The sequence below is a fragment of the Cetorhinus maximus genome, chromosome 3 (assembly GCF_964194155.1).
Source record: "Cetorhinus maximus chromosome 3, sCetMax3.hap1.1, whole genome shotgun sequence".
Lineage (NCBI taxonomy): Eukaryota > Metazoa > Chordata > Chondrichthyes > Lamniformes > Cetorhinidae > Cetorhinus > Cetorhinus maximus.
Window position 1 is genome coordinate 108,449,594 of NC_135881.1, and position 25,188 is coordinate 108,474,781.

Sequence of the window (25,188 nt, forward strand, 5' to 3'; positions counted from 1 at the left end):
GACCTCTCCCTCCAGCAGCACCGCCGCACCCTTTTTCAAAGCTGCGCGTACCTCCAGTTTCATTTTATTCTTCGTCTGATCCGACGCCTCAACAAGAAACTTTGTCTCTTTCTTTCAGGTGCAAAGGAACGCAAGCTCCAACAACTCATCGACACCAACAACCATCCAGGACCCTCCACCCCTGCCTGTCCCTCTGTCCCCATCCCGTCTTCCAATCCCAGCCCCGGCCGTGTATTCACCATACCCCCTGACCTTCCCCTCTCCGACGCTGAACGTTCAGAAAAGGACTTAGTTTCATACCCTTACGCCCGCATCTCTATGAATTTCGGGCTCGGCATGATGTTGAAATCTTCTTCCGCTGCCTTCGTCTCCGTGCTCACTTCTTTGGGCAGGAGTCCTCTCCCCGTTCAACGGATCCTTTTACCCACCTCCAATATTCTCCCTCCACCTGGACCCCTCCCTCTGGATTCTTACCTTCTCTTGATCTTTTCATTGAGAACTGTCGGCGTGACATTAGTCGTCTCAATTTCTCTGCTTCTCTCACCCATTCTAACCTGTCTCTCGCTGAACTTGCTGCACTACGTTCTCTCAGGTCCAACCCTGACATTGTCATCAAACCCGCTGACAAGGGTGGTGCTGTTGTTGTCTGGCGCACTGACATCTACCTCGCAGAGGCTGAGCGTCAACTCGCAGGCACTTCCTCCTACCTCCCCCTGGACCATGACACCACCACTGAACATCAAGCCGTTGTTTCCAGGACTGTTACTGACCTCATCTCCTCTGGAGATCTTCCTTCCACAGCTTTCAACCTGATAGTCTTCCAACCTCAGATGGCCCGCTTCTAACTCATACCCAAAATCCACAAACAGGACTGTCCCGGCAGAGCGATCGTGTCAGCCTGTTACTGCCCCATGGAACTCATTTCTTGCTATCTTGACTCCATTGTCTCTCCCCTTGTCCAGTCCCTTCCCATCTACATCCGTGATTCCTCTGATCCCTACATCATATCAACAATTTCCAGTTCCCAGGCCCCAACTGCCTCCTCTTCACCATGGACGTTGAATCCCTCTATACCTCCATCCCTCACCAGGATGGTCTGGTGGCTCTCCGCTTCTTCCTCAAACAGAGGCCCGAACAATCCCCATCCACCACTACTCTCCTCCGTCTGGCTGAACTTGTTCTCACACTGAACAATTTCTCCTTTAACTCCTCTCACTTCCTCCAAATAAAAGGTGTGGCTATGGGTACCCGCATGGGCCCCAGCTATGCCTGTCTCTTTATGGGGTATGTGGAACATTCCTTGTTCCAGTCCTACTCCGGCCCCCTCCCACAACTCTTTCTCTGGTACATCGATGATTACTTCGGTGCTGCTTCATGCTCTCGTCTGGACCTGGAAAAATTTATTAATTTTGCTTCCAATTTCCACCCCACCATCATTTTCACATGGTCCATTTCTGACACTTCCCTTCCTTGACCTCTCTGTCTCAATTTCTGGTGACAGACTATCCACCAATATCCATTACAAGCCTACTGACTCCCACAGCTACCTTGACTACAGCTCGTCACACCCCGCTTCCTGTAAGGACTCCATCCCATTCTCTCAGTTCCTTCGCCTCCGTCGCATCTGTTCTGATGATGCCACTTTCAAAAACAGTTCCTCTGACATGTCTTCCTTCTTCCTTAACCGACGTTTTCCACCCACGGTGGTTGACAGGGCCCATCTCCTGTGCATCCACCCTCACACCTTCCTCTCCCTCCCAGAAACATGATAGGGTCCCCCTTGTCCTCACTTATCACCCCACCAGCCTCCGCATTCAAAGGATCATCCTCCGCCATTTCCGCCAACTCCAGCATGATGCCACCACCAAACACATCTTCCCTTCACCCCCCCGGCGGCATTCCACAGGGATCGTTCCCTCCGGGGCACCCTGGTCCACACCTCCATCACCCCCTACACCTCAACCCTCTTCCACAGCACCTTCCCATGCAACCGCAGAAGGTTCAACACCTACTCCCTTACTTCCCCTCTCCTCACCGTCCAAGGGCCCAAACACTCCTTTCAAGTGAAGCAACATTTCACTTGCACTTCCCTCAATTTAGTCTACTGCATTCATTGCTCCCAATGTGGTTTCCTCTACATTGGAGAGACCAAACGCAGACTGGGTGACCGCTTTGCAGAACACCTTCGGTCTGTCCGCAAGCATTACCCCAGACCTCCCTGTCGCTTGCCATTTCAACACTCCACCCTGCTGTCATGCCCACATGTCCATCCTTGGCTTGCTGCATTGTTCCAGTGAAGCTCAACGCAAACTGGAGGAACAGCACCTCATCTTCTGATTAGGCACTTTACAGCTTTCCGTACTGAATATTGAGTTCAACAATTTTAGATCATGAACTCTCGCCTCCATTCCCACCCCCTTTCCGACCCCCCCTTTTTTTTCCAATAATTTATATAGATTTTTCTTTTCCCACTTATTTCCATTATTTTTAAATGTATTTCCATCCATTGTTTTATCTCTACCTTTTAGCCTTTTTTGATTCCTTCACCCCACCCCACCCCCACTAGGGCTATCTGTACCTTGCTTGTCCTGCTTTCTACCCTTAATTAGCACATTCCTTAGATAATATCACCACCTCCAACACCTCTTTGTCCTTTTGTATGTGACATCTTTTGGTTATCTCCACCTATCACTGGCCCTCTATCCAGCTCTACTTGTCCCACCCTACCTTAAACCAGCTTAAATTTCACCTCTCTTCTATTTTTACTTTGGTCTGTTGAAGGGTCATTCGGACTCGAAACGTTAACTGTGTTCCTCTCCGCAGATGCTGCCAGACCTGCTGAGTTTTTCCAGGTATTTTTGTTTTTGTTTTGGATTTCCAGCATCCGCAGTTTTTTGCTTTTATCTTGGGGAAATTTATATCTTCTGCTTTTAAAATTTTTTCAGACAGGAGCCGATCTCCCTGAGGCTGCACTTAGCCTCAGGGAGATGAGTGCGCTCTTTCATGCGCATGTGCGAAAGAGCACACTCTCAGTTTAGGGATTCCTCCCCCCTGCCCGCACAGGAAGCACATAGCGCTTCCTTGCAGACGTCACGCTGGGTGGGCCTTAATTGGCTCGCCCACGTAAAATGATGGCGCACCCCCAATCAGGGGTACCGATTGGAGGCGCGCCTCCACGCACCTGCCCTTAAACTTCCCCCCGACAGAGGGAAAATTCTGCCCATGATATATGTGGGGAACTTTTCTTTTTACTGCCCACCAGCATTAAACATTATGCTCATTTGCATAGGTTAGCTGCCTCATTTTTCCTCATTACAGAATTATATTTGAATTACTTAAACTTACAAGTGTTATTTTCATTTACTGCTGGCAGCAGCGGATCAGAATATTCTTTATTTGCACTCACTGTTGCAAATCTGTTGTCTAACAATTTCTTCTTGCCTACTTGTTAGCAAGCAAAGCATCATTGTTCTAAGTAACCCACAAGAATGTATTTACTGTTCCTTTTCATGTCTTCCAGCTTCCAAAATTATTAAAAGTCCAATGATAATGCTTGTCTCTAGTGAATGTAGTTGTCACCTAGCAAACAAGTGTGCCCTACCCACCCCTACACCCACCAGTCAATGCATTTCTTGTGCTCCATGAATCCATGCAGGCAGCATGTTACAATGGAGATAAATTTGATTTTAGTGGAAAATAATTGGGAAAAATGTATAATGGAATGCTGAATCAATATCATCCATTTTGTACTATCACCCAAGGTCAAAATTACCCCCAAGGATTTTAGGGGGCATGATCTCATTTATAACATTTCCAGTGACGTTTAAGATGAGAATATAAAATCACCCATTCACTTATTCACCCATTAGTTTTTCTCTTTCCAGATGCTGACAGGCCTGTCAATGCCCAACATCTATTTATTTCAATTATTTTGAGTTGAGTACAATTTATTTTCTCCTCTTAGTGTAAGAATAGGCTATTTTGGTCTTTTCTTTCAATTGTAATATTTATTTTTAGAAATTGAAACATTACAGTGCACATGCCTTTTCTGATAACCTGTGATGGATTGCTATATTCGCTGGAAGTGAGTAAATGACCAGCTGGTGAATGAGTGATTGACTGATGACTGTTGCCACAGTTGTGTATGTCTTAATTGAGAAAATAATCAGATTGCTAGAGGAACTATACAACTGGATGCGGTCAAAACTGTTGCTCATGTTAGGATTGAATGAGTGAGAGATTGAAAATATTGCCAAGAGCTGAAAGTTTAAAGTGGCAGATTGGGGAGTGAGAAAGCTGACAGTGCTGCAGCATTGTGGCAGACAAAGGCTAGATTTTCCGCTCCCATTGGTGGTGGTATGTTTGGCGGGCATGAGTGGACAATATGATGAGAAGGCCAAAAATCAGTTTTACACCGTCATAAAACCAGTTTGCGATCATCCGCTCCACTCGTCAATGGTGGGCCGTGTTCCCTGGCACCGCAAGTCAGGAACCTAATTTCAATATTTTAGCATCTCATTACAAGCCCTGCTCACTGGAATTAACCCCCCATGTCAAATTTGCCACCCACGTCGGCGTGACTTCGGAACAGCATGCTTCACGGCTGCCTTCAAAATGCGTGCACCTGACGACCTGAACTTCAAGGGGAACCCGGAGGTGAGTGCGCACAACCTTGCACTGCGTGCGTGAGCATCACCCATAGGACATCAAAGAAGAGGTGCCACTTATTCGCAGGGAGCAGAGGCAAGTCACTTTTTCTCAGCTGGCTTTCAGTACGGTGCCGGGACAAAGGCTCCAGTGCGTGTCAGGCGGCGGGGGTGGGGAGCAAGGCAGCACAGACTGAAGGAAGTACACAAGAACATGATGGGAGGGTGAGGGAAGGGGCAGTGAGGGAAGTGGCCATGCACTTGGAAAAGCAAGCATTCTTCTGCAGCTGAGACCGTGCAACTCCATTAACATGCTTGGAGTCGGGCCTTTGAAGCCTTCCTCCCCACACAAGCAACGCAAAAGCATGTAAGTGCCATCAAATGCTCCAGAACTTTTCACTCCTCAGGCGCAGACTGCAAATTAATGTGTGTTTTAGGGCTCAGCAGAACAATTGGCCGACTGGGCAATTCACCTTGTGAAAGGTGGCCATGGTGCAGTCACTGGTGGAGGCGCTCACAGCCCCTTGCAATGTCTTTATTAAGATTTGGACCAGTATCCATCATGGTTCAAGCTGACAGTGCAGCCTTGCAGTGCGGTTTAGGAGAATGCCTGTGCCTGAGCTGAGACAGCATGCAGTCCAGGGGCCAATGCTGCCACTTATTGGTCAAGTGGAGTGGGGTGGAGGTGGGTGGGGTGTCGGACAGTCAATGAGCGCAAATGATAGGCACTTTGAAAACGAGGTTCTGGTGCCTCGACAGGTCTGGTGGAGCACTGCAATATCGTCCACCGAGTGTGTCGTGCATCATTGTCGCTTGCTGAGTGCTCCATAACCTGGCGCTGCAACAGTGGGAGAAGCTGGCTGAGGAGAAGATAATAGAGCTGCACGTTTCCTTCGATGAGGAGGATGTTGAAGGCGATGATGGTGATGAGGTTCTCGAAGGTGAGGATGTTAGCGATGAGGCCATTCTACTGGCCAGATGAGGCAGGTGCGCTCAGGGTTCATGGAGGATGATGGCAAGATGCAGTGAGGACAGCCCTGACATCCTCACCTTGCATCTTTGAACATTTGATTCCTGTGTGGCTGATGGCAGCGCACATACCCTCAGTGCTCAGGCTCACATCCTGGAGACACAGTAGAGGCCCTAATAGTTGCTAGATTCCAGAAGGATGATGACGACATGCAGTGAGGACAATTCGTAGATCTTCACATAGCCTCTGTGAATATCTGACTCCTGTCTGGCTGAGGACAGCTCACTTGCGCTCTGTGATCAGGGTCATATCATGGAGACACAGCCGCGAAATTTGCACCTGATCCTTTCTCAGCCCTCAGCACTGAGCCCTTCAGGAGCACAGCATCATTGGTCACAAATGCGGAAGACGTGCTGAGAGCACACAGAGAGAACTCTGTGACACCTGCCCATGACATTCTCGCGGCAATGACAAGCGCCATCGAGGTACAGGCATCACTAATGTGTCCAGTAAGTGCAAAGCCACTTTGGTCTGAATTACACACTGCACTGGACTGAGACACCTGCCTTTATCTTGTGCAGGAACCAAAGTTTTACATCTGAGTGACACGAACACTGCTCATCATAACAAGGAGCCATAGGCAAGGAGACATTCTTGAGAGTTAATTTGCAAATGTGAACATTATGTACAAGTGATTAACACCCGTGGCCAGGCTGTGCAATTACATCTTCCTAACAGCTGTGGCTCAGTTCATAGCACCCTCACCTTTGAGTTAGAAGGTTGTGGGTTCATGTCCCACTCCAGGACTTTGAAAAAAAAAGAAAAAAGAACTGTGAATGTACTCGAAAGAGTTACATCTTCCTAACCCTGCCGCCACCAGGAAGCACTGTCTTGGTGCTCCCCCGACATCCACAGTGCAGGTGGAGGCAGCCTGCTCACTGCTGCCCCCTGCCTTTGATGACCTTGGCGGGCTTCCTCTGGAGGGCTGAAACCTGGAGGGGCCCCGGCCTGCTTAGGGTGTCCTGCTGTGGGCTGCACCCTCCTCAGCTTGTTGAGCTGGAGCTGTGGGAGTCACAGGAAGAGGGGATTTGGATGGGCTGGACATCCCTGGAGTCACCTGGGTGCGTGGCCCTGGGGTGTCGAGCTGCTGGTCCTCCTCCCTATGGGTGCTGGAGGGACCCTAGCTGATTACTTGAGGAGAAGGGGAAGCTGGAGTGAGATCGAGCTGCCCTGCACCCCTCTCGGGTTGACACTGTTGGGGGCCAAGGCCAACTATGGTGTCAGCGATGGGATTCAGCCTGCACAGCAAAGCAGGACCGATGTCCTGGACCAAGGTCTCCTTGGCAGCCACCATCCTACTAGTGTTGATGTCAGTGCTTCGGCATGCCAACACTATCACCTCAGACTGAAGGCAGACGGACTTCTCCATCATGCCTTGCAATCTGAGGAGTGCAGCGAACATCTCTTCCTTATGTTCCCAAGCTTGCCTTTGCACCTCCAGCAACTGAGACATGACCAAGTCCAGAGGCTCGTCATCTGACTAGGACTCAGCAAATTTCTGCCTCCAGCAGTCCCCCAAGTGCCAGAGTCCTGGGAAGTTCCTGCCTCCACCTGCTGTGGATTGGACGGTGTGATGTGCTCACTGGATTGTGACCCGGAGGCTACTCAAGAATTAAGTCCCACCGAGGTGTGTGTCTCTGCATTGCTGGAGGGTATGGGTGAGCCTTGTGACAGGTCTTCAATTAGGGTGCCATCAGATTCTTCTTCCAAGGTGTCTTCGGGGTTTGACTCGAGGACCTGAGTCGTGGGCTGCCTCAGCTGCTTCCCAGAAGTGTCTTTGAAAGCAAGGAGAGATAATTAGTGCATTGCAGAACTGCTGTCTGATGGATGTTGCACTGCTGGATCCTCACTTGGTTGAGCACCGCCAACCTCACTGTCAGCCCAGGAATGGTCCAGATCATCGGCAGACAGCTGGATGACTCTATTTTCAAAGTCTATGAGGACCTTGATGTCGAGCATTCCTCCACCAGTCTGTGACCTCTCCCTTTTGTTGTGTGCCAGCTTCTCCTGCATGAACACAGATGGAGAGAGTGTAAGCAGGACACCTGCGAGGCCAGTTGAGAAGGATGCCTGGCATGTGTGGGTGTTAAGTGGTGCCATGGACAGGTTGAGGGCAAGATCAGCAGGGCAGATGAAGGTGTATGTGAGAGAGTGAATGGTGATGTCCCTTGAAGTGGCAGCGAGTGCGGGCCCTGTGAATGTGTGATGGGTTTCTGAGTGTGTGAGTTGAGAGTGATGAGAAGAATGACTTACCCTAGTGAAACGGAGGAGATCATTTATCCTCTTTCAGCACTGGATGGCTGTCCTCTTTTATAGGATGTTGGCTCTGACCAGCACTGCCACTGCCACCCATGCTGGATTGGTGATCTTGCTTGCTGGTCTCTGCCTAGAGCGGTGGTGGAGGACTTCACAGCAGGCCTCCACTGCATCTAGTAGGTGCCCGAGGGAGGTGTCACTAATTTAGGGGGCAGCATGTTTCCTCCCTTTGGCAGCCAATTTTTCTAGCAGCTTTCAATCCCTTAGAGCATGTTAGCTCTGTGCAGGGGCACCCTTTAAATCACAGTATCACAGTATCTTTACAGTGCAGAAGGAGAACATTTGGCCCATCGACTCTGTACTGGCTCTCTGAAAGAGCATTCCAACTAGTCACACTTCCCTGCCTTTGCACATTCTCTCTGTTCAGGTAGTAATCCAATTCCCTTTTGAATACTTTGATCGTACCTGCTTCCACCACACTTTCAGGAAGCTTGTTCCAGACTCCAACCACCCTCTGGGTGAAAAGGTTTTTTCCTCACATCACATTTACTCTTTTTGCCAATTATTTTAAATCTGTGCCCTCTAGTTCTTGATGAAAACAGTTTCTCACTATTTACCCTGCCCATACACCTCAGGATCTTGAATACCTCTATCAAGTCTCCTCTCAGCCTTCTTTTCTCCAAGGAAAACAGTCCCAATCTCTCCAATCTATCCTCATAGCTACAGATCTTCATTCTTTTGAATCACCACTATACTCTGTCCAATGCCTTCACATCCTTCAAATGCCTTCTGAAAATCCATACACACCACAACAATGGTGTTTTCTTTATCAACCTTCTTTGTTACCTCCTCAAAAAACTCCAGCAAGTTAGTTAAACACGTTTTTCCATTGATGAATCCATGCTGGCTTTTCTTAATTATCCTGCACTTGTCTAAGTGATTATTGATTTTATCCCATACTATAATTTCCAGAAGTTTCCCTACCACTGAGGTCAAACTGACTGGTCTATAGTTGCCAGCTTTATCCTTGCACCCCTTTTTGAACAAGGGTGTAACATTTGCAGTTCTACAGTCCTCTGGCACCACCCCTGTGTCTAAGGAAGACTGGAAGATTATCACTAGTGCCTCTGCAATTTCCACTCTCACTTCCTTCAGTACCCTTGGATGCATCTTATCCAGTCCTGGTACCTTATCTATTTGAAGTAAACTTAGCCTTTCTAACACCTCCTTCCTCTTGATTGTGAATCCTTCTAGTGTACCAGTTATCCATTCTCTCACCTTGGCCTGGGCAGCAAGTTCTTTCTTTGTAAAGACAGATGCAAAGTACTTGTTCAACACCTTCGCTATTTCTCCAGTCTCCACATGCAAGTCCCTTTTTGTCTCTAATTGGCTCTACTGTTTCTTTTGCCACCTTTATATTATTTACATGATCATTGAAGACCTTGGGATTCCCTTTGATGTTCGCTACCAGCCTCTTTCATGCTCTCTCCTTGCTTTTCTTATTAGTGTCTTCACTTCCCCTCTGGTCCTTCTATATTCAGCCTGATTCTCCATTGTATTTTCTACCTGACATTGTCATACGTGCACTTCTTCCATTTCATCTTTACCACTATCTCACTCATCATCCAAGGTGCTCTGGATTTATTTGTCCTACCTTTCCCCTTCAAGGGAATATAAGTTGACATTGCCTGCAACACTTTTTCTTTGAAGGTGGTCCATTGTTCAGCCATTGTCTTTTCTGCCAACATTTGAGTCCAACTCACTCGACTCAGATGCATTCTCATCCAATCGAATTTGTCTTTCCCCCAATTAATTATCCCTGCTCTGGGTTGTTCTCTGTCCTTTCCCATGATTAACCTAAACCTGATGATACAATGGTCACTGTCCCCTAGAGGCTCTCCCACTGATATTTGATCCACTTGGGCCAACTCATCCCCCAGAACCAGGTCCAAAATTGCATGTCCTGTCGCTGGACTGGAAACATACTGCTGCAGAAAATTATCTCAAACACATTCCAGGAAATCTTGCCCCTCTTGCCATTTTGTACTATTCCTATCCCAGTCTAGATTTGGAGAATTGAAGTCCCCCATTATGATTACACTATAACTCTTGCACCTCTCCATAATTTCTTTGCAAATTTGTTTCTCCACATCCCTTCCACTAGTTGGTGGTCTATATACTACACCAATCAATGTTATTGCACCTTTCCCATTCTTTACCTCTAGCCAGAGAGATTCTGTCCTTGACCCCTCTAGAACATCCTCTCTGTCCAGTACTGTAATGCTATCGTTAACCAATATTGCCACTTCTCCCCACATCCCCACCTTTTCTTCCTTTCCTGTCTCTTCTAAACACCTTGTACCCAGGGCCTCATCACTTTTCCTACCTATGCCATTGGTCCCAATGTGGACAACAATCTCTGGCTGTTCACCCTCCCCCAAAAGAATGTCCTGCGGCCACTCTGTGACATCCTTGACCCTCGCACCAAGGAGGCAACATACCATCCTGGAGTCACATCTGCGGCCGCAGAAACACCTGTCTGCTCCCTGATCTATGGAATCCCCTGCTACTGTAGCACTTCCACTCTTCCTCCTCCCCTTCTGTGCAGCTGAGCCACATGTAGTGCCAGGGACTTGGCTTTTGCTACAGAGCTCTAAGGAACCATCTCTTTCACCAGTTTCCAAGATGAAAAAGCAGTTAGAGAGCGAGACAGCCTCAGGGGATTCCTGCACTACCTGCCTATTTCTCTTAGATACTCTGGCAGTCACTCATTCCCTCTCTGCCTGTGTACTTCTTAGCTGTGTTGTGACCACCTCTCTTAACATGCTATCCACATAATCCTCAGTCTCGCGGATGCACCACGGTGACTCCAGCCGCCGCTCAAGCTCTGCAATTCAGAACTCAAGTTTCTACAGCTGGTGACACTTCCTGCAGATGTAGTCATCGAGGGCACTTTGTGTCTGCACGATTTCCCAGACCCCGCAAGATGCAGTTTCCACATGGCCAAGACATACCTTATACTTTATATAAAGCCTTTACTACAGTATTTACTAATTTATTTTAATTATTATCTTAATTTAGAATAATTCCTATGTATACTACAATTTACTGTGTTTATCTCCGTCTCGCGCCCTTTCAACTTTCTGACTCCCCTCTCAGTCTCGCCCTTTGTGTTCTTTTAACTCCCGACTCCACGCCCGGATTATTGAAGGCCTGAGGTGATGGTAGGGCGGGTGAATCAGAGGTCGCCCACCAGTGATCCAACGTCTTTCCCCGTGCATGCATTATTAATGAACCAGGACACACTGGGAATGGGACGATATGGCGTGAAAACCCACCATTGTGGCCGGAGGGTAAAACAGCTTTTTTCACATCTGCTACCGCACTTCGTGCAAATCTGGGACGATTCTGCCCAAATGCTTCAATATGCTATACAACAACAATCACTTGCATTTATATTGTGCCTTTAACATAATAAGGCTCTTCTCAGGAGCATTATCAATCAGGCCACCTAAGGAGGTATTAAGTGATCAAAAGCTTTGTCAAAGAAGTGGGTCTTAAGGAGCATCTTAAAAGGGGAAAGAGAAGCTGCGAATTGGAGAGATTTAGAGAAGGAATGATAGAGTTTAGGTCCTTGGCAGTTGAAGATGAGTCGTCAATGGTGGAGAGATTAGAATTGGGGATGTGCAAGAGTCCAGGATTAAAGGAATGCAGATATCTCAAAGGGTTATAGGACTGCAGGAGATTACAGAGATAGGGAGAGGTGAAGCCATTGAAGAATTTAAAGGCCGAGAATTTTAACATTGGCTCCAGGATGAGCACTGCATCAATGTAGGTCGGAACCGAGGAAGAGTCATGTTGGACTTGAAGCATTAACTCTGTTTATATTTCCACAGATGCTGCCAGACCTGCTGAGTTTTTCCAGCACTTTCTGATTTTATTTCATCATATGAGTAATTTCTTCTCTGCTGCCTCCTGTTGTGTGCCACCTTCCCTTGCAAGATAAAGAGAAGTGTGTCAGTGAATGTCATGCTTTGGGGGATGTGACTGTCATCATTCAATAGCTGCCACTAAAACAGTGAAAAATGCTGTTAAGCGATGAGAGGGAAAGAAAGATTGGATTATGAGAGAGTTGAAAAAAAGAAAAATTGTGAAGCTTGTGGAAATATCCACGGTTTTCATTACAGAGTCTGTGACAAGAGAAAGCAACAGCAGTTTAGCTTGGAGGTACTAAGATAACCAGAACAAGGGACAGAGGCATCTACAGTCAAGAGGTAGTAAATGAAAGTCTTACCTCTGAGAATACTTGGAGCTGAGGAGAATTGAAATAGCTTCCAGAGAACAGTGGCATATTTATGGGTGGAAGTAAATATCTTTAAGATTAATGTGTACAAGGAAAATACTTGGGGGAAGTAAGGAGTAAAATTGAATGCATAACATACATAGTTATAACCCATAGTGTTAAGTTAAAAGTGCTTGTTTTGTTCGATTCTTTTAAATAATGTTTGTGTTTTTTGTTGAAAAACGTGGGGGAGAATTTTTCCTCTGGCGGGCGGGCTGGGCAGGAGTGGGCGCGGAGCCAATCGGTGCCCGCGATCGGCTGCGCACCTCCATTTTACGCGGGCGGGCCAATTAAGGCCTGCCTAGCGCAATGCTTGGCCCGTAGCGCTCAGCGCTACCTGTGCAGGCGGGGGGAGGAGGGAGAGTTGGGGCCTGCACGTGAAAGAGCGCAGCAATCTCCCTGAGGCACGGAGCTGCCCCAGGGAGTTTAAGTTGATAAGAAAACTTTTTAATAAATACAGTAATAAATGATTTAAACATGTCCCCTCATGTCACATGAGCTGGGACATGTTTGTGAATTTAGCAAAATTTATTTAATTATTTTATAAAACCTTCAGGAAACCTCATCACCCCCCGTGGCTGAGGTCTCCTGAAAAACGCGAAGGCCGCTTGGGCTTTTCACATGCCCGCCAACCTTAAGGTTGGACGGGCAGCGTTGTTAACAACTTTGATTATGTTTTTAATTGCCTTAATAGGCCATTGACAATTCGGCGGGTGCGCAGCCGCCTCCAGTGCGTGCCCGTCAAACAAAATATCAAAATGACGCGCGATGACATCGGGACCCACGCCCAGCGTCATTTTACGCATTGGTGTGTCGGGCCACCCCCGCATGCTGACAGCAATATTCTGCCCGTGGAATTTTGTAGCATAATTCTGTAATTAATTACTGGGTCTTCGGGTTTCTCTTTAAATGTTAATGACCCCTAACTGGATCATAACACTTCTCATATCTGCCTTAAATGGAAGACACTTCATTTTGGAACTGTGCCCCCTAGATCTAAATTCCCCCATGAAGGGAAACATTGTGCTGCATTTTACAGGAGGGCAGAATTCTCATAGAAGTTAAAGTCAGCCAGAAGCCAACTCTTTCCATGCCAGCCTGCCCCGCACCCATAACATGCCGCGGTGGGCTAAGTTGGTGGAGAGCGGGACTTCTGTCCATCACTCGGGAGGAAGTCCTACTGTCGGGAGTTTCTGGCCAATTTGATTGGCTGGCAGCTCCATACTCCCGGCAGCGTCGGAGCTGACTAGCAGGTGCTGCTGTGACTGCAGGAAGGCGGCTGAAGAGCAACATGGTGGCTCCAGGAGTAAATTTGCCAAATATTGTTTTACCTTTCATAAGAGTTCTTTGACGATGTAACAAACAGATAAAGGTGCCACCTGAATCTTTGCCAGTTGACAGCTCACAGCTCACCTACTCCTCTGCCCTGCCTGCACGGATGCAGCAACACACTGTGGCAAATTCAGGTACTCACCACACCTCCAAAAACATTCCAGAGCACTTCCAGACTTTGTGCAATAACAGACATTCTAAAAGATAACTTACCTGTAATTTGGCTGTCAGGCCCTTTAAATAATATGTAGGGACCATCTTACACCTTAACACTTGTTGTCTGCTGAATGACTGATGAATTTGTTGCCTGGTATTGCATCAGTTAGTTGAGTTGTGTGACATCTGGATGGTATCGATTTACAGCCTTCCACTGCAGGCTGGGGATGCTTAGTCGTGCACCCTTTTCCTGATGAAATGCAGGACAGTCCATAAGAATATAAGAAATAGAAGCAGGAGTAGACCATATGGCGCCTCAAGCCTGTTCCATTATTCCCTACGACCATGGCTGATCTTCTACCTCAATTCCATTTTTCTGCACACTCCCTTTTTTCCTTGATTCCCGAAGTCACCAAAATTGTCTATCTCAGCCTTAAACATATTCCAAAGCATTCACAACCCTTTGAGTGAACAAATTTCTCCTCACCTCAATCCTAAATCCTGAGACTGTGCCCCGTGTTCTGGATTCCCCAGCCAGGGGAAACAATCTTCCAGTGCCTACAGCCCCTGCAGAATATGAACATATGTATGTCTGAACGTATGTAATCTTGTATATTTCAATGAGATTTTAAACTCCAGAAGGCATAGACCCAATTTACTTAGCCTTTCATCATAGGACAATCCTCTCATCCCAGGAACCAATCTAGTGAACCTTTGCTGTACTCCCTCCAAGGCAAGAATATCCTTCCTTAGTTATGGAGACCAAAACTGAGCCTGTAATTCTCTGTTTTCTCTGCCTTTCTTGAATAGTGGAATTACATTTGCTAACTTCCAATTGACAGTTCTCCAGGTGTGGTCTGACCAAAGCTCTTTACAATTCTAATAAGGGATGGGCAACAAATCCTGGCCATATCAGCAATGTTCACATTCCATGAGGAATAGAAAAAGAGACCAACATGCCATTTGCCTTCCTAATTGCTTGCTGTACCTGCATGCTAACTCTCTGGGGAGAATTTTCTTGCCGTCGAGGTGGGGTTGGGTGGGAGTGGTGTCACATGAGCTGGGACATGTCAATGAATTTTATTGAAAAATTTTATTAAACTTTAAAAACCTTTATGAAACCTCATCCCACCCGTGGATGAGGTTTCATGATAAATGCAAAGGCCACCTGGGCTCTTCGCCTGCCCGCCAACCTTAAGGTTGGACAGGCAGTTCAGTTAAGTATTTTAATTGATATTTAAATGGGCTTAATAGGTCTTTGACAGTTCGGTGGGCGCGCAGCTGACTCCGGTGCGCAGCTGCCGAACTGAATATCTGAATGATGCGCAGTGACGTCAGGACGCATGCCCGACGTTCCCAGGCGTCATTTTACGTGTCGGCCAGCGGGCTGCTTCCCTGCTCGCCGACCCAAAGATTTTGCCCTCTATGTTTTTTGTATGAGTATGCCCAAGTTCTGAACATCGATATTTGCAAGTTTCACGCCTTTTAAATATACTCTGCTTTTCTATTTTTACTACCAGAGTGAATAACCTCACACTTCCCAACACTATGCTCTATACCCATTTTCTATTCCCTTAAACTGGTTATATCTCTTTGCAATCTTTCCTCACAACTTACAGTTTCACCTAAATTTGTAGGATCAGCAAACTGAAATTGTTGAAAATGTTAATTACTCTTTTTTGTCTTGGTCATTTATTATTGTAAATAGCTGAGGCTTCAGCATTGATCCTTGCAGCACTCCACTGGTCAGAGCCTGCCAACTTGAAAATGTTCTGTTGTCCATATTTCCTGTCCATCAGCCAAATCTCTCTCCATGCTAATATATTACCCAGACTCCATGATCCTTGTCTTGCGCATTCACCTTTTGTATGGCACCTAATTGAATGCCTTTTCGAAATCCAAGAATACATTTAGCTACTGGTTTCCCTTTATCTAACCTATTAGTTCCATTCTCAAAAAACTCTGATAAATTTGTCGAACAAGATTTTTCTTTTGTCTGATCATCTGATGATTTTCCAAATGCATTGTTAAGACTCCCTTAATCATAGATTCCACATTTTTCCAATGATTGATGTCAGGCTAACTGGCCTGTAGTCTCCTGTTTTCTCCCTCCCTACTTTCTTGAATAGCAAAGTTATATTTGCTAACTTCAAATCTACTGGGATCATTCTAGAATCTAGTGCATTGAGTATTTCTGCAGCTACCTTTTTTAGAACCCCAGGAAGTTGGCCATCAGATCCTGGGGAGTTGTCAGATTTTACTCCTTTAAGTTTCTCCAAAACTTTTCTCTGTTGCTGTTAATTACCCTAAGTTCCTCACTCTTATTAGCCCCTTGCTTATTCTTTATTTTTCGTATGTAATTTGTTCCTTCTATTGTGAAGAAAGACATAAAATATTTGTTCAATGTTTTTACCACTTCCTCAATCCCTATGATAATTTCTTTTATCTCTGCCTCTGAGGGACCAATGTATACTTTAGCTACTTGGCTCCTTTTTCTATAATTGTGACGGCTTATACAATCTTTTTTTATCTTTCTGGCTAGTTTACTCTCATATTCTATTTTCCCCTTTTTATCATGTATTTTGGTCTCCCTTTGCTGGTTTCCATTACTCCTATTCTTTGCAACATTATAAGCCTCTTATTTTAAACAAATATTATCTTTAACTTCTGTAGTGAGTCAGGAATGGATCTTTCTTGTTGAACTTTTGTATTTTGAATGGAATGTATTTTTGTTGAACATTTCGAATTGGTTTTCTTAAACGTTTCGCATTGTTTATTTATCACCATAGGTGCAGGAAGCAGCCGGCGGCATGTACCCCGGCAAAGCAGCACTAGATCTTCGTAGTGTCATACAGCAATGAATGTCATGCTCTAAATTACCACCTTACTATGTCATTTATGGCATTGAATTCAAATTATTGGATAATTCCAAATAGTTTCTGGGTTAAAAAAATTAAATTATTTTGAGTGGATTGTAATCCTACGAACATTAATAGAAAATTAGCAATAACTTTTGCAAGGGTTCTCCTGGTCACTGCTGTAATTTTGCCTAGAGAAATGGTGTAAATGGCTATTGATGCTCATCCTCTGGAATTTTTGACAAAGTTATGGTGTGAGATTCTAATATGCAAATATGTTATCTCTCTTGAATTTGGCTATAAAGCTGTGAATGTTATGCATGTCTGCTCAGCTAAGATTAATGAAACATACAATAAAACTCTTGATAATTTTTTATTTAATGTTTCAGGTAGAATAAATGTTATCAAACAGTAACCTGCTATAAAGCATGTGCCACATCTTTGTTTTAAATATAATTATTACTCAATAAAATTTGGATTTATTTCCCCCTGCAAAATTTTGGAGGTTATACATAAACATTTTTTTAATTTAAAAAAAGAAAATGTACATAATTTAAAAAATAAAAAAAAAATGCCTTTATCTACAAATTAACAGTAATGCATTGGAATGAAAGAGAAACACATTCTTTTGGCAGATGTTGGCTTCATTGAAAACATGCAAGCAAACTGCTAAGAGTTTAATTTCATGTGTGGTGACATCTCTTTACTGGCAATTGTTGTGAGCAAGGTGACAGATGTCAGCACACTGACCACTCATACTAAATATACAGTAAAGGTAAAAACAAACTGTAACAGAAGTAAAGCTCCCAATGTCTTAAAATAATTTGATTGGAAACAAGTTAATCCTGTTCCTTGGGCACATCATATACCATGATCTAACAGTTAGCAGTTACTTTGTCTCAACGATTCATTTAAGGGTCTCATAGGAAAAGTATATTCTTATTACCGTGAAACAAAAAAAAAGGTTTGCTTGCTTCAAACGTTAATAATTTCCCGGAAGAGGTAATGCTGATGCAAGCGTACATTTCAGAGGACAGTAAAACACTGCATCACTTAAATCAATGATGAACAGCATGATTTTGTTTTACCATATTTCTTTCAGAAAAGTGATTCTTGCTTACTTTGTATCAGAATGATAGAATAAACACGTTTTACACAAAGAGGAATGCTTATAAAGTACTGGAAATGTAGCATTAATAAATGGAATTTGCTCAAACAATTTTATCTGAAAGAAATGAAGTGTGTGGCAACATTGATTTTTCTTAAAGTTGGCTGTGTTAATTTGACTTGATTGGGATTTTTGACTTTTTGTGTGCTAACTGCAGTCTCTGCTTTTCCTCAGGTTTTGGTAATGATAAAGTAGCCAAAATATGTCGCCCTTTTAAAAGGAGCAACAGAAAAACTGTGTAAAAAGATTGAACTAGCAAAACAGCTAGTGGAGTGTTTGCACAACATAAGCACGTAAGATAAGAACGATTACATTTTTCAAAAAATTCAACTAGATGCCTATAAATACTGCAACTATACTGACCACCGATACACTTTACAAAATAGCTGCAGTGACTATAGACACACACATATGTATATACATACGCTAACTGAAATACTCTGATTTCATTTTGCCACAGTATAGAGCTGTTGCAATCCATGAGTAAACAATATTAGTTTGCTCCTTTTCAAACTATCTATTTTATATTACTGAGGTGAGACACTTTTGCTAGAAAGAGGCTATTTCTAAGGTGATAACTGATTAAGTGCATATCATGCAGCACTAATATAGTGCAAAGAAGTGCCTCACATTTAACAAGTGTTGCGGACCATGGTTTCCTGGCCATTTTGAGAAAGCATTTCATAGGGTGGAATAAACAAGATTATAGTTTGCAACATTAATGGTTAGGTATGGGTGTTTTCAGCAGCAATAGGTACTGGAGTAACTGGTTAACTTGTTGGAAATACATATAAAGTCTCATAATTAAATGCGTGGAAAGTTAAGGAGGAAAAGTTCAACCTGTTAATACTTAAGCTTTCAATTTCCCAGATGAATGGTTTTGATTTGTATTTCTTACTATCGCATTTTGCAGTTTTTGAGGATCATGCTCTTCGAGAAACTCTAGCAATTCAGCTGTCCTTTTTGCTCTTACTGTTGACTTATCACCAAGCACGTGTATATTATACTGTGTTGCTGCATATACAGTTGCCTGCAAGTTGATAGAAGTATAATTTTGCATCCTTTGTGCATTAGCATTGGAAAATTATCACTTTAAAACAGCTCTGGTCTGGGGTTCGTAGTTTAAGTTCTCAATCCACCAAGTCTGTTCTTTCTGGTAAGTGTGCAATCAGGTCTGTGAGCAGTTGTCAGTTTTCAGTTAGCTCATGTTATAGTTGGATAACTTTCTCAAACTGACCATCATTCTTGTATTTGATATACAATTGATGGACAAAAGGCAATTAATACAAAGCTCAGCTTTTCTTTTGAATTATAATGTAATTTGTGTCTTAAAATCTTAGTCAGATAAAAGCAAAGGTTCTTTTTGGGGCACTGGAAAGTACATAGTTCTTTAGCATCATTTCATAGGTTTAGCTTGCTAAAAATAGGCAGTATCATTTGATGTCCTACATTTATACTGAGAATGACATCTTGTGGTATATTTTTCCATCTACCTTCCTGTAAAAATGTCACAGTGCTATAGAATCTGACAAACTGTCCCAGAATTCCCTAAAGGACTGTAGACCAGACAAACGGTACTGCACGTTATACCTTACACTAATGAAGAAAGACTGGGAAAGATCTTCAAGCAACAAGGGACACTACATGTCAGCATCTCCATCATAAGCCAGGGTCAAAGGTTTCAGCTTATTGTTTTGTTTTCTCTGTGGTTTCTTGGGTTTTTTGCTACAAAGAAGAGAGGACAAAGAGTTAAGTTACAATTAGCATGCAAATATACCTTGTCATATAATTTTACACTGTACAGCAGCATACACACAAGAATTTTTTAGATTTAATCCTCATGTTAGCTAATCTCAGCTGGGGCAATTTTAGAGATACTGTAAGTAGCCTTGGGGCAGAATTTTGCCCTTGTCGGGTGGGCTCGGTGGGGGCAGGCGGTCAGGAAACCGACCACCGCCTGCGATCGGGGCCGGACCGTGATTTCATGCTGGTGGGCAAATTAAGGCTCGCCCAGCGTGAAACGTGAGTGGCAGCGCTCAGTGCTGCCTGTGCGGACGGGGAGGAGGGCAAGCTTGAACTTTGCGCATGTGCGCGAGTGCGTACGTGAAACAGTTTTCAAAAAAAAATAAAGATTTTAAAAATGTTCTAAAACACATCCCCTCATGTGACTCTGTCACATGAGCAGGGACATATTATAAATAAAATGTAAAATGTTTTATTTTAATTTTATTTGGTGCTGGAAACCTTATCCTGTCCGTTAATGAGGTTTCCGAAAAAGTGCAAAGGCCACTTGAACCTTCCTGCCCGCCAACCGTAAGGTTGGATGGGCAGTGAAAAATTTACGTTAATTATCTTTTTAATGGCCTTAATAGGCCTTTTAGTTGTCGGTGGGCGCGCTGCTGATTTCCGTGCGCGCCTGCCGACCGAAATATCGCATGACTGGCGCACTGATGTCGGGATGCTCGCCCAACATCAACGAGCGTAATTTTACAGTCGAGCGGATCAGGAGCGCGCCCGCCCACCAAGGTAAAAATTCTGCCCTTACTGTCCCTGAGTTAGAGTTGGGAATAATCATCAAGCTTTCAACAGCAGATTTATATACAATGAGCTCTGCCAGGCTGAGGACTGAATCTGGATAGCCAGTAATGGTGTATGATTAAATACTCTACCAAAGCTGGAGAGTCATCAGTTGGCTGGTTTACTAGGCTGGGATCTTTACCTGTGGAACAATAAATACCACAGGAAGAGTCAGCTCCTTTAGATGATGGAGGGTGAAAATTAAATAGAACTGTTACAAAGATAGCATATTTGGGTCAGAATTTTACCAGCCCTTTGGTGACAGGCTGGAAGATGGGCAGACTGGTAAAATGGTACAGGAAGGTGTCAGGACATGCCTGTTGTGTTCCTGCTGCCATGCCATTTTGCCAGTGGAGCCACTTAAGGCTCGAGTCTGGGATGTGCTCTCATGGTGGTCAAAGAAGTCCCACAAGGAAGCTCTGAACAACAACTCATTTAGGAGTTTTGGTATCGACCCCGAGTCCTGGGAGAACTCTGCCAGGATCACAGCACCTGGTGCAACCAAATAAAAAACCGTGCGGCCTCCTTCGAAAGCAAGCGCATATCAGAGGCAGAGAGAAAACACAAGGAGAGGAAATCTTGAGCCAGAAACTCATCCAAAACTCAATCATCTGGGGTACCCTGGTAGCACAACCTTCCGGGCGCAGATCAGCCTTAGCAGTCACCTGCATACCTACTGGAACCTTTCCAAACACCCCAGATGATGAACATGGTCATTTTCAACTTGGAGGATGAACAAAATTTGAGCTCTGCAGGACTTTCCCCTGACACTCAAATCAATACGAAAGGACAGCAGCGTCAACCCCATCCTGGTGAAGACATCTGTTTAGTGATGTTTTTGTGCTTCAGCATTAAATTGTCATTGATTTACTCAGCTAAAAAGTCAAACTAGCTTGGTTATTATAATTGGTTTAATTAACTATTGCACTGTTTCAATAACTGTCAGTCAGGAGACAATTTTACTCAAAGAAACAACAAAAGAATCTGGTTATAAAAGCTAGAAGTATCACGCTGAAGCAGAAGGGATCTAACTCTGAGGGTGGGAGTCAAGACAGCTTTTGATAGTGTGGAGGAAGCTCCAACTCCAAACTACATCTTACCTTCTTCAACACATGAACAGAAAGTGCTAGATATAAGTGGGAACAAAGAATAAACATATTCCATTCCACAATAGTGTCACTTGTCATGCAGAAAGTGTTCTTTTTTTAACACTGGAGCAAAATGTTGGGTGGAATTTTACAGCCCTCCCACCGGTGGGATCTTCCAGTTCTGTTGCAGTCAATGGACTTGTGAACGGCTTGCTGCATTTTCCGGCCCTGCCCCCCGCTGTGACAGGGCCATAAAATTCTGCCCATTATCTAAGCTGCCAGGACTTGTTCAGTGTGACAAAATACTTACTGCACAAAATTTTGAATGTTCATTTCAGCAGAATCATTCTCAGCTTGATGTGTTTCAGAATCCGGCAATGAAGAGGATATTTTTATCATGTTGCATTTACCACGAGCTTTGAATCAATTTGGAACATCTATACTAGAAGGTGAAGCTTGGAATTGTAAGCCATTTCTTGTGTAAAGTGCATAGAAGAACATAAGAAATAGGAGCGGCAGTCAGCTATATGGAACTATAATACTGATACCTGGCAAACAATGACAAGTTCAAACTGGCACTACACCATAATGTCAATCAGATATCAGTTAAAATCTTAAATGCCAATTAGTCGTTAGCACATGCAAGGGGAAAAGGTTAAAGAAATGCTGTTTGCATTGGGGAAAACTTAAGATTTTTTAAATCATGCTTATAAATGCACTTGGAGCTACTTTCTGAAGCTGTTTTTGATTTAAAATCAATTTGACCACACACCCTGCAACAGAGCAAGGATTTGGTGGCTTAGGGTGACATATGTCATTTAATGTAATGGTTGTTTGGATCTCAGCAAGGATTAGGCAGTAGCCCTCTGTTCCATGACTCTTTGAAGTGCTTCAATAATGATGGTGTATGAGGACAGACAGATAGTTACATAGATAGATAAAGTACATGCACAATTGAGGCTTTTTCAAGATTGGCTTCATATTATTGAAATATTTACTCTGCAGACTTTAGTTTTTAATCTGCAGTTTTGAAGGTGATTCACAATTCAGAAAGAAAGCTGCACACCACAGAAAGGCTTCAACCAGCTCTTAATAGCATTTTGTTTATATTTTCAAAGGGAAATTACCTTGAATAAAATGTGAAGTTCAGTAGTTTGCACACATACACAGTCCTCTCACTCAACTCTGCTGATACCCTGCAGTATAATGGCTATGCCTGTATATTTCTATGGCATGGGGCACCACCACAAACTTACCAGGCTAGATAGATCATAGAGACAATGAAGATTATTAAGACAAAACCTCCTGCTGCCACACCATAAACCCAAGTTTTCAGCTTCCCATCTATAAAGCAAAGATACCTTGTTAACTCTTCATAATGAATACAGAGATGCTGTAATCTAAAACTGAATGTGGGAATAACCCAAAACAGTAGATTTATTCTGAAACAATTTTGTTATTTTTATAATCTTTTACTACATTGTTATATTTCTCTTGTTGCTGTAATTCCTACCTTTCTGACATACTTCAACAACACTTCAATCTACAACACTTCAATATGGCAGCTGAGGTATCCAAATATTTGGCGAAGCAATCCAGTTTATACATTGAATCTTCTGCAGTTGATGTCGTAATGTATTAAAAACTAGTTAATGGATTGGCAAGAAAAGTCCATTTGCTTCATCTAGCCTACCCTGCCACACCTCCCATCAGGTTCCATACTGTGATTCTATAACAGGTAACCTTACATGTAGTGACCATTAACCCTACAAGTGCATGTAGGAATACATGAATAAAACGATTAGTGGCACATATTGACATCAATTGTAGCTTCTTATACTTTCCTCTCAAGTTCAGAATGCCATATAGTCTTTAAATTAGGGAAAATGTCTAGCTTATTAGCCAAATTGTAAGTTGTATAATATATGAGAAATTAGCTGGTGTCTGATTATGTTTACAGGATACAATAACAAAGTATTATGGATGCTGGAAATCTGAAATGAAAACAGAAAATGCTGGAAATACTCAACAAGTCTGGCAGCATCTATGGAAAGAGAAACAGAGTTAATGGGCAGAATTTTCTGCCTGTCCGGCGGGCGGACCCGACCCAATCTCCGGTGGGCGGGGAGCCGATCCCCACTGGAGGAACGGGCCCCGCCGCCGTTTTATGTGGGTGGGCCAATTAAGGCCCGCCCAGCGTGACGTCCGGTGGGAAGCGCTATGTGCTCCCTGTGCGGGGGGGGGGGAATCCCTAAAAGCGAGAGTGCGCTCTTTCACGCAAGGGCATGAAAGAGCGCACATCTCCCTGAGGCTAAGTGCAGCCACAGGGAGATCGCTTACACTTTGAAAAATATTAAAAATAGAAACCGGGGCTCCTGGCCTGCCCACCAACCTTAAGGTCCTTTTATTGTATAATTGATCCTGTCAATGGCCTCAATTGGCCATTGACAGGTCGGCGGGCCCGCAGCTGATTTTGCTGCCGGCCCGCCTTCCTGAAAATTTAAATGGGTCGGGATGACGTCGGGGGTTCCGCCTGACGTCATCCCGCATCATTTTATGCACCGGCGAGCGGACCCCACCCCCTGCTCGCTGATGGCAAAATTCTGCCCAATGTTTCAGGTCGATGGCATAGGCACGATGGGCTGAATGGCCACCTTCAATGCCATTAATTTTCTGTGTTTCTATGACCTTTCATTAGAAGTGGAAAATGTTAGAGATGAAATTGATTTTAAGCAAGTACAGAGGTAGAGAAAGGGGAGAGTAGGGAAAAAATGCATCTGTGATAATGTGGAAGACAAAAAACATGAAATGGCAAAAGGGTGATGACATGAGGCAAAAGAAGATGGCATTGGGACAAGTAAAGAAACAAAAGTTGGCTCTAGAGGAGGTGTAAATGGGCATAGCAGGAACAATATACTTTTGTCATTTCGGCTGGAATTTTCTGTTCCCGTTGGCATTGGACATCATGGCGGGCTTGAGTGGATAATATGATGAGAAGGCCAAAAATCGGTTTCACGCTGTCATGAAACCTGTTTGCGATCGTGTGCTCCACCTGTCAATGGCATGCTTCCCACCGCCGCATGTCGGGAATGTAATTTTAATACATTTGCATCTAATTATAAGCGCTGCATGCCGGAATTATCTCCCCACACTGGATCATCTGGACACGTCAAACAGCATTTAAAAGGTGTGCACCTGGTGAGTTGAACTTCAAGGGAACTCGGAGGTGAGTGCACACTAACATTATGCAGCGCTTACAAGGGTCGCCCGTTCGACTTCAAGGAAGAGGCATGAGCATTCAGGCGAGGGCACAGGCAAGCCGCGTTTTCCCAGCTGGCTAATAGTGCAGTGCCGGGGCAAGGGCTGCACTGCGGTTGGGGCAAGTAGGGGTGACAAGACAGCACAGGACATGGAGGGCATCCACTGCCAGTGGCTGTGAAAGAGACCACTGCGCTCAATTTTATGCCAGTGGCTCCATTCAGGGCTCGACAGGTGACCTCTGCGGGATCTCGCAAGCCTCCACACACAAGTGCATCCAGGAGGCCGCAGATGCCATATTTGCAAAGGCACACAACTTTGTGCATGTTGCCCAGGATCAGGGAAGCCAGGAAGCAAGAGCGCTGGGATTTGCGCAGATCTTGGGTTTCCCAAAGGTGCAGGGTGCCATTGACTGCACTCATACGGTGCTCAGATCTCCATGGTAACAAGCAGTCAACTATTTCAGCCGCAAGGGCT

At 44.5% G+C, this 25,188-nt stretch overlaps 1 protein-coding gene across 1 annotated transcript in view; it reads right to left on the minus strand.

Moving 5' to 3' along the window:
- Positions 1-16,979: 16,979 nt before the first annotated feature.
- The window catches only part of thsd7aa (thrombospondin, type I, domain containing 7Aa), a 536,154-nt gene continuing 527,945 nt past the window's right edge, over positions 16,980-25,188 (minus strand). The window contains exons 26-27 of the mRNA XM_078538824.1: positions 22,710-22,797; positions 16,980-19,513 (exon numbers count right to left, since the gene is read on the minus strand). Of these exons, the coding sequence (XP_078394950.1) occupies positions 19,429-19,513; positions 22,710-22,797 (173 nt within the window). The 3' untranslated portion in view covers positions 16,980-19,428. The remainder of the gene's footprint in view (positions 19,514-22,709; positions 22,798-25,188) is intronic.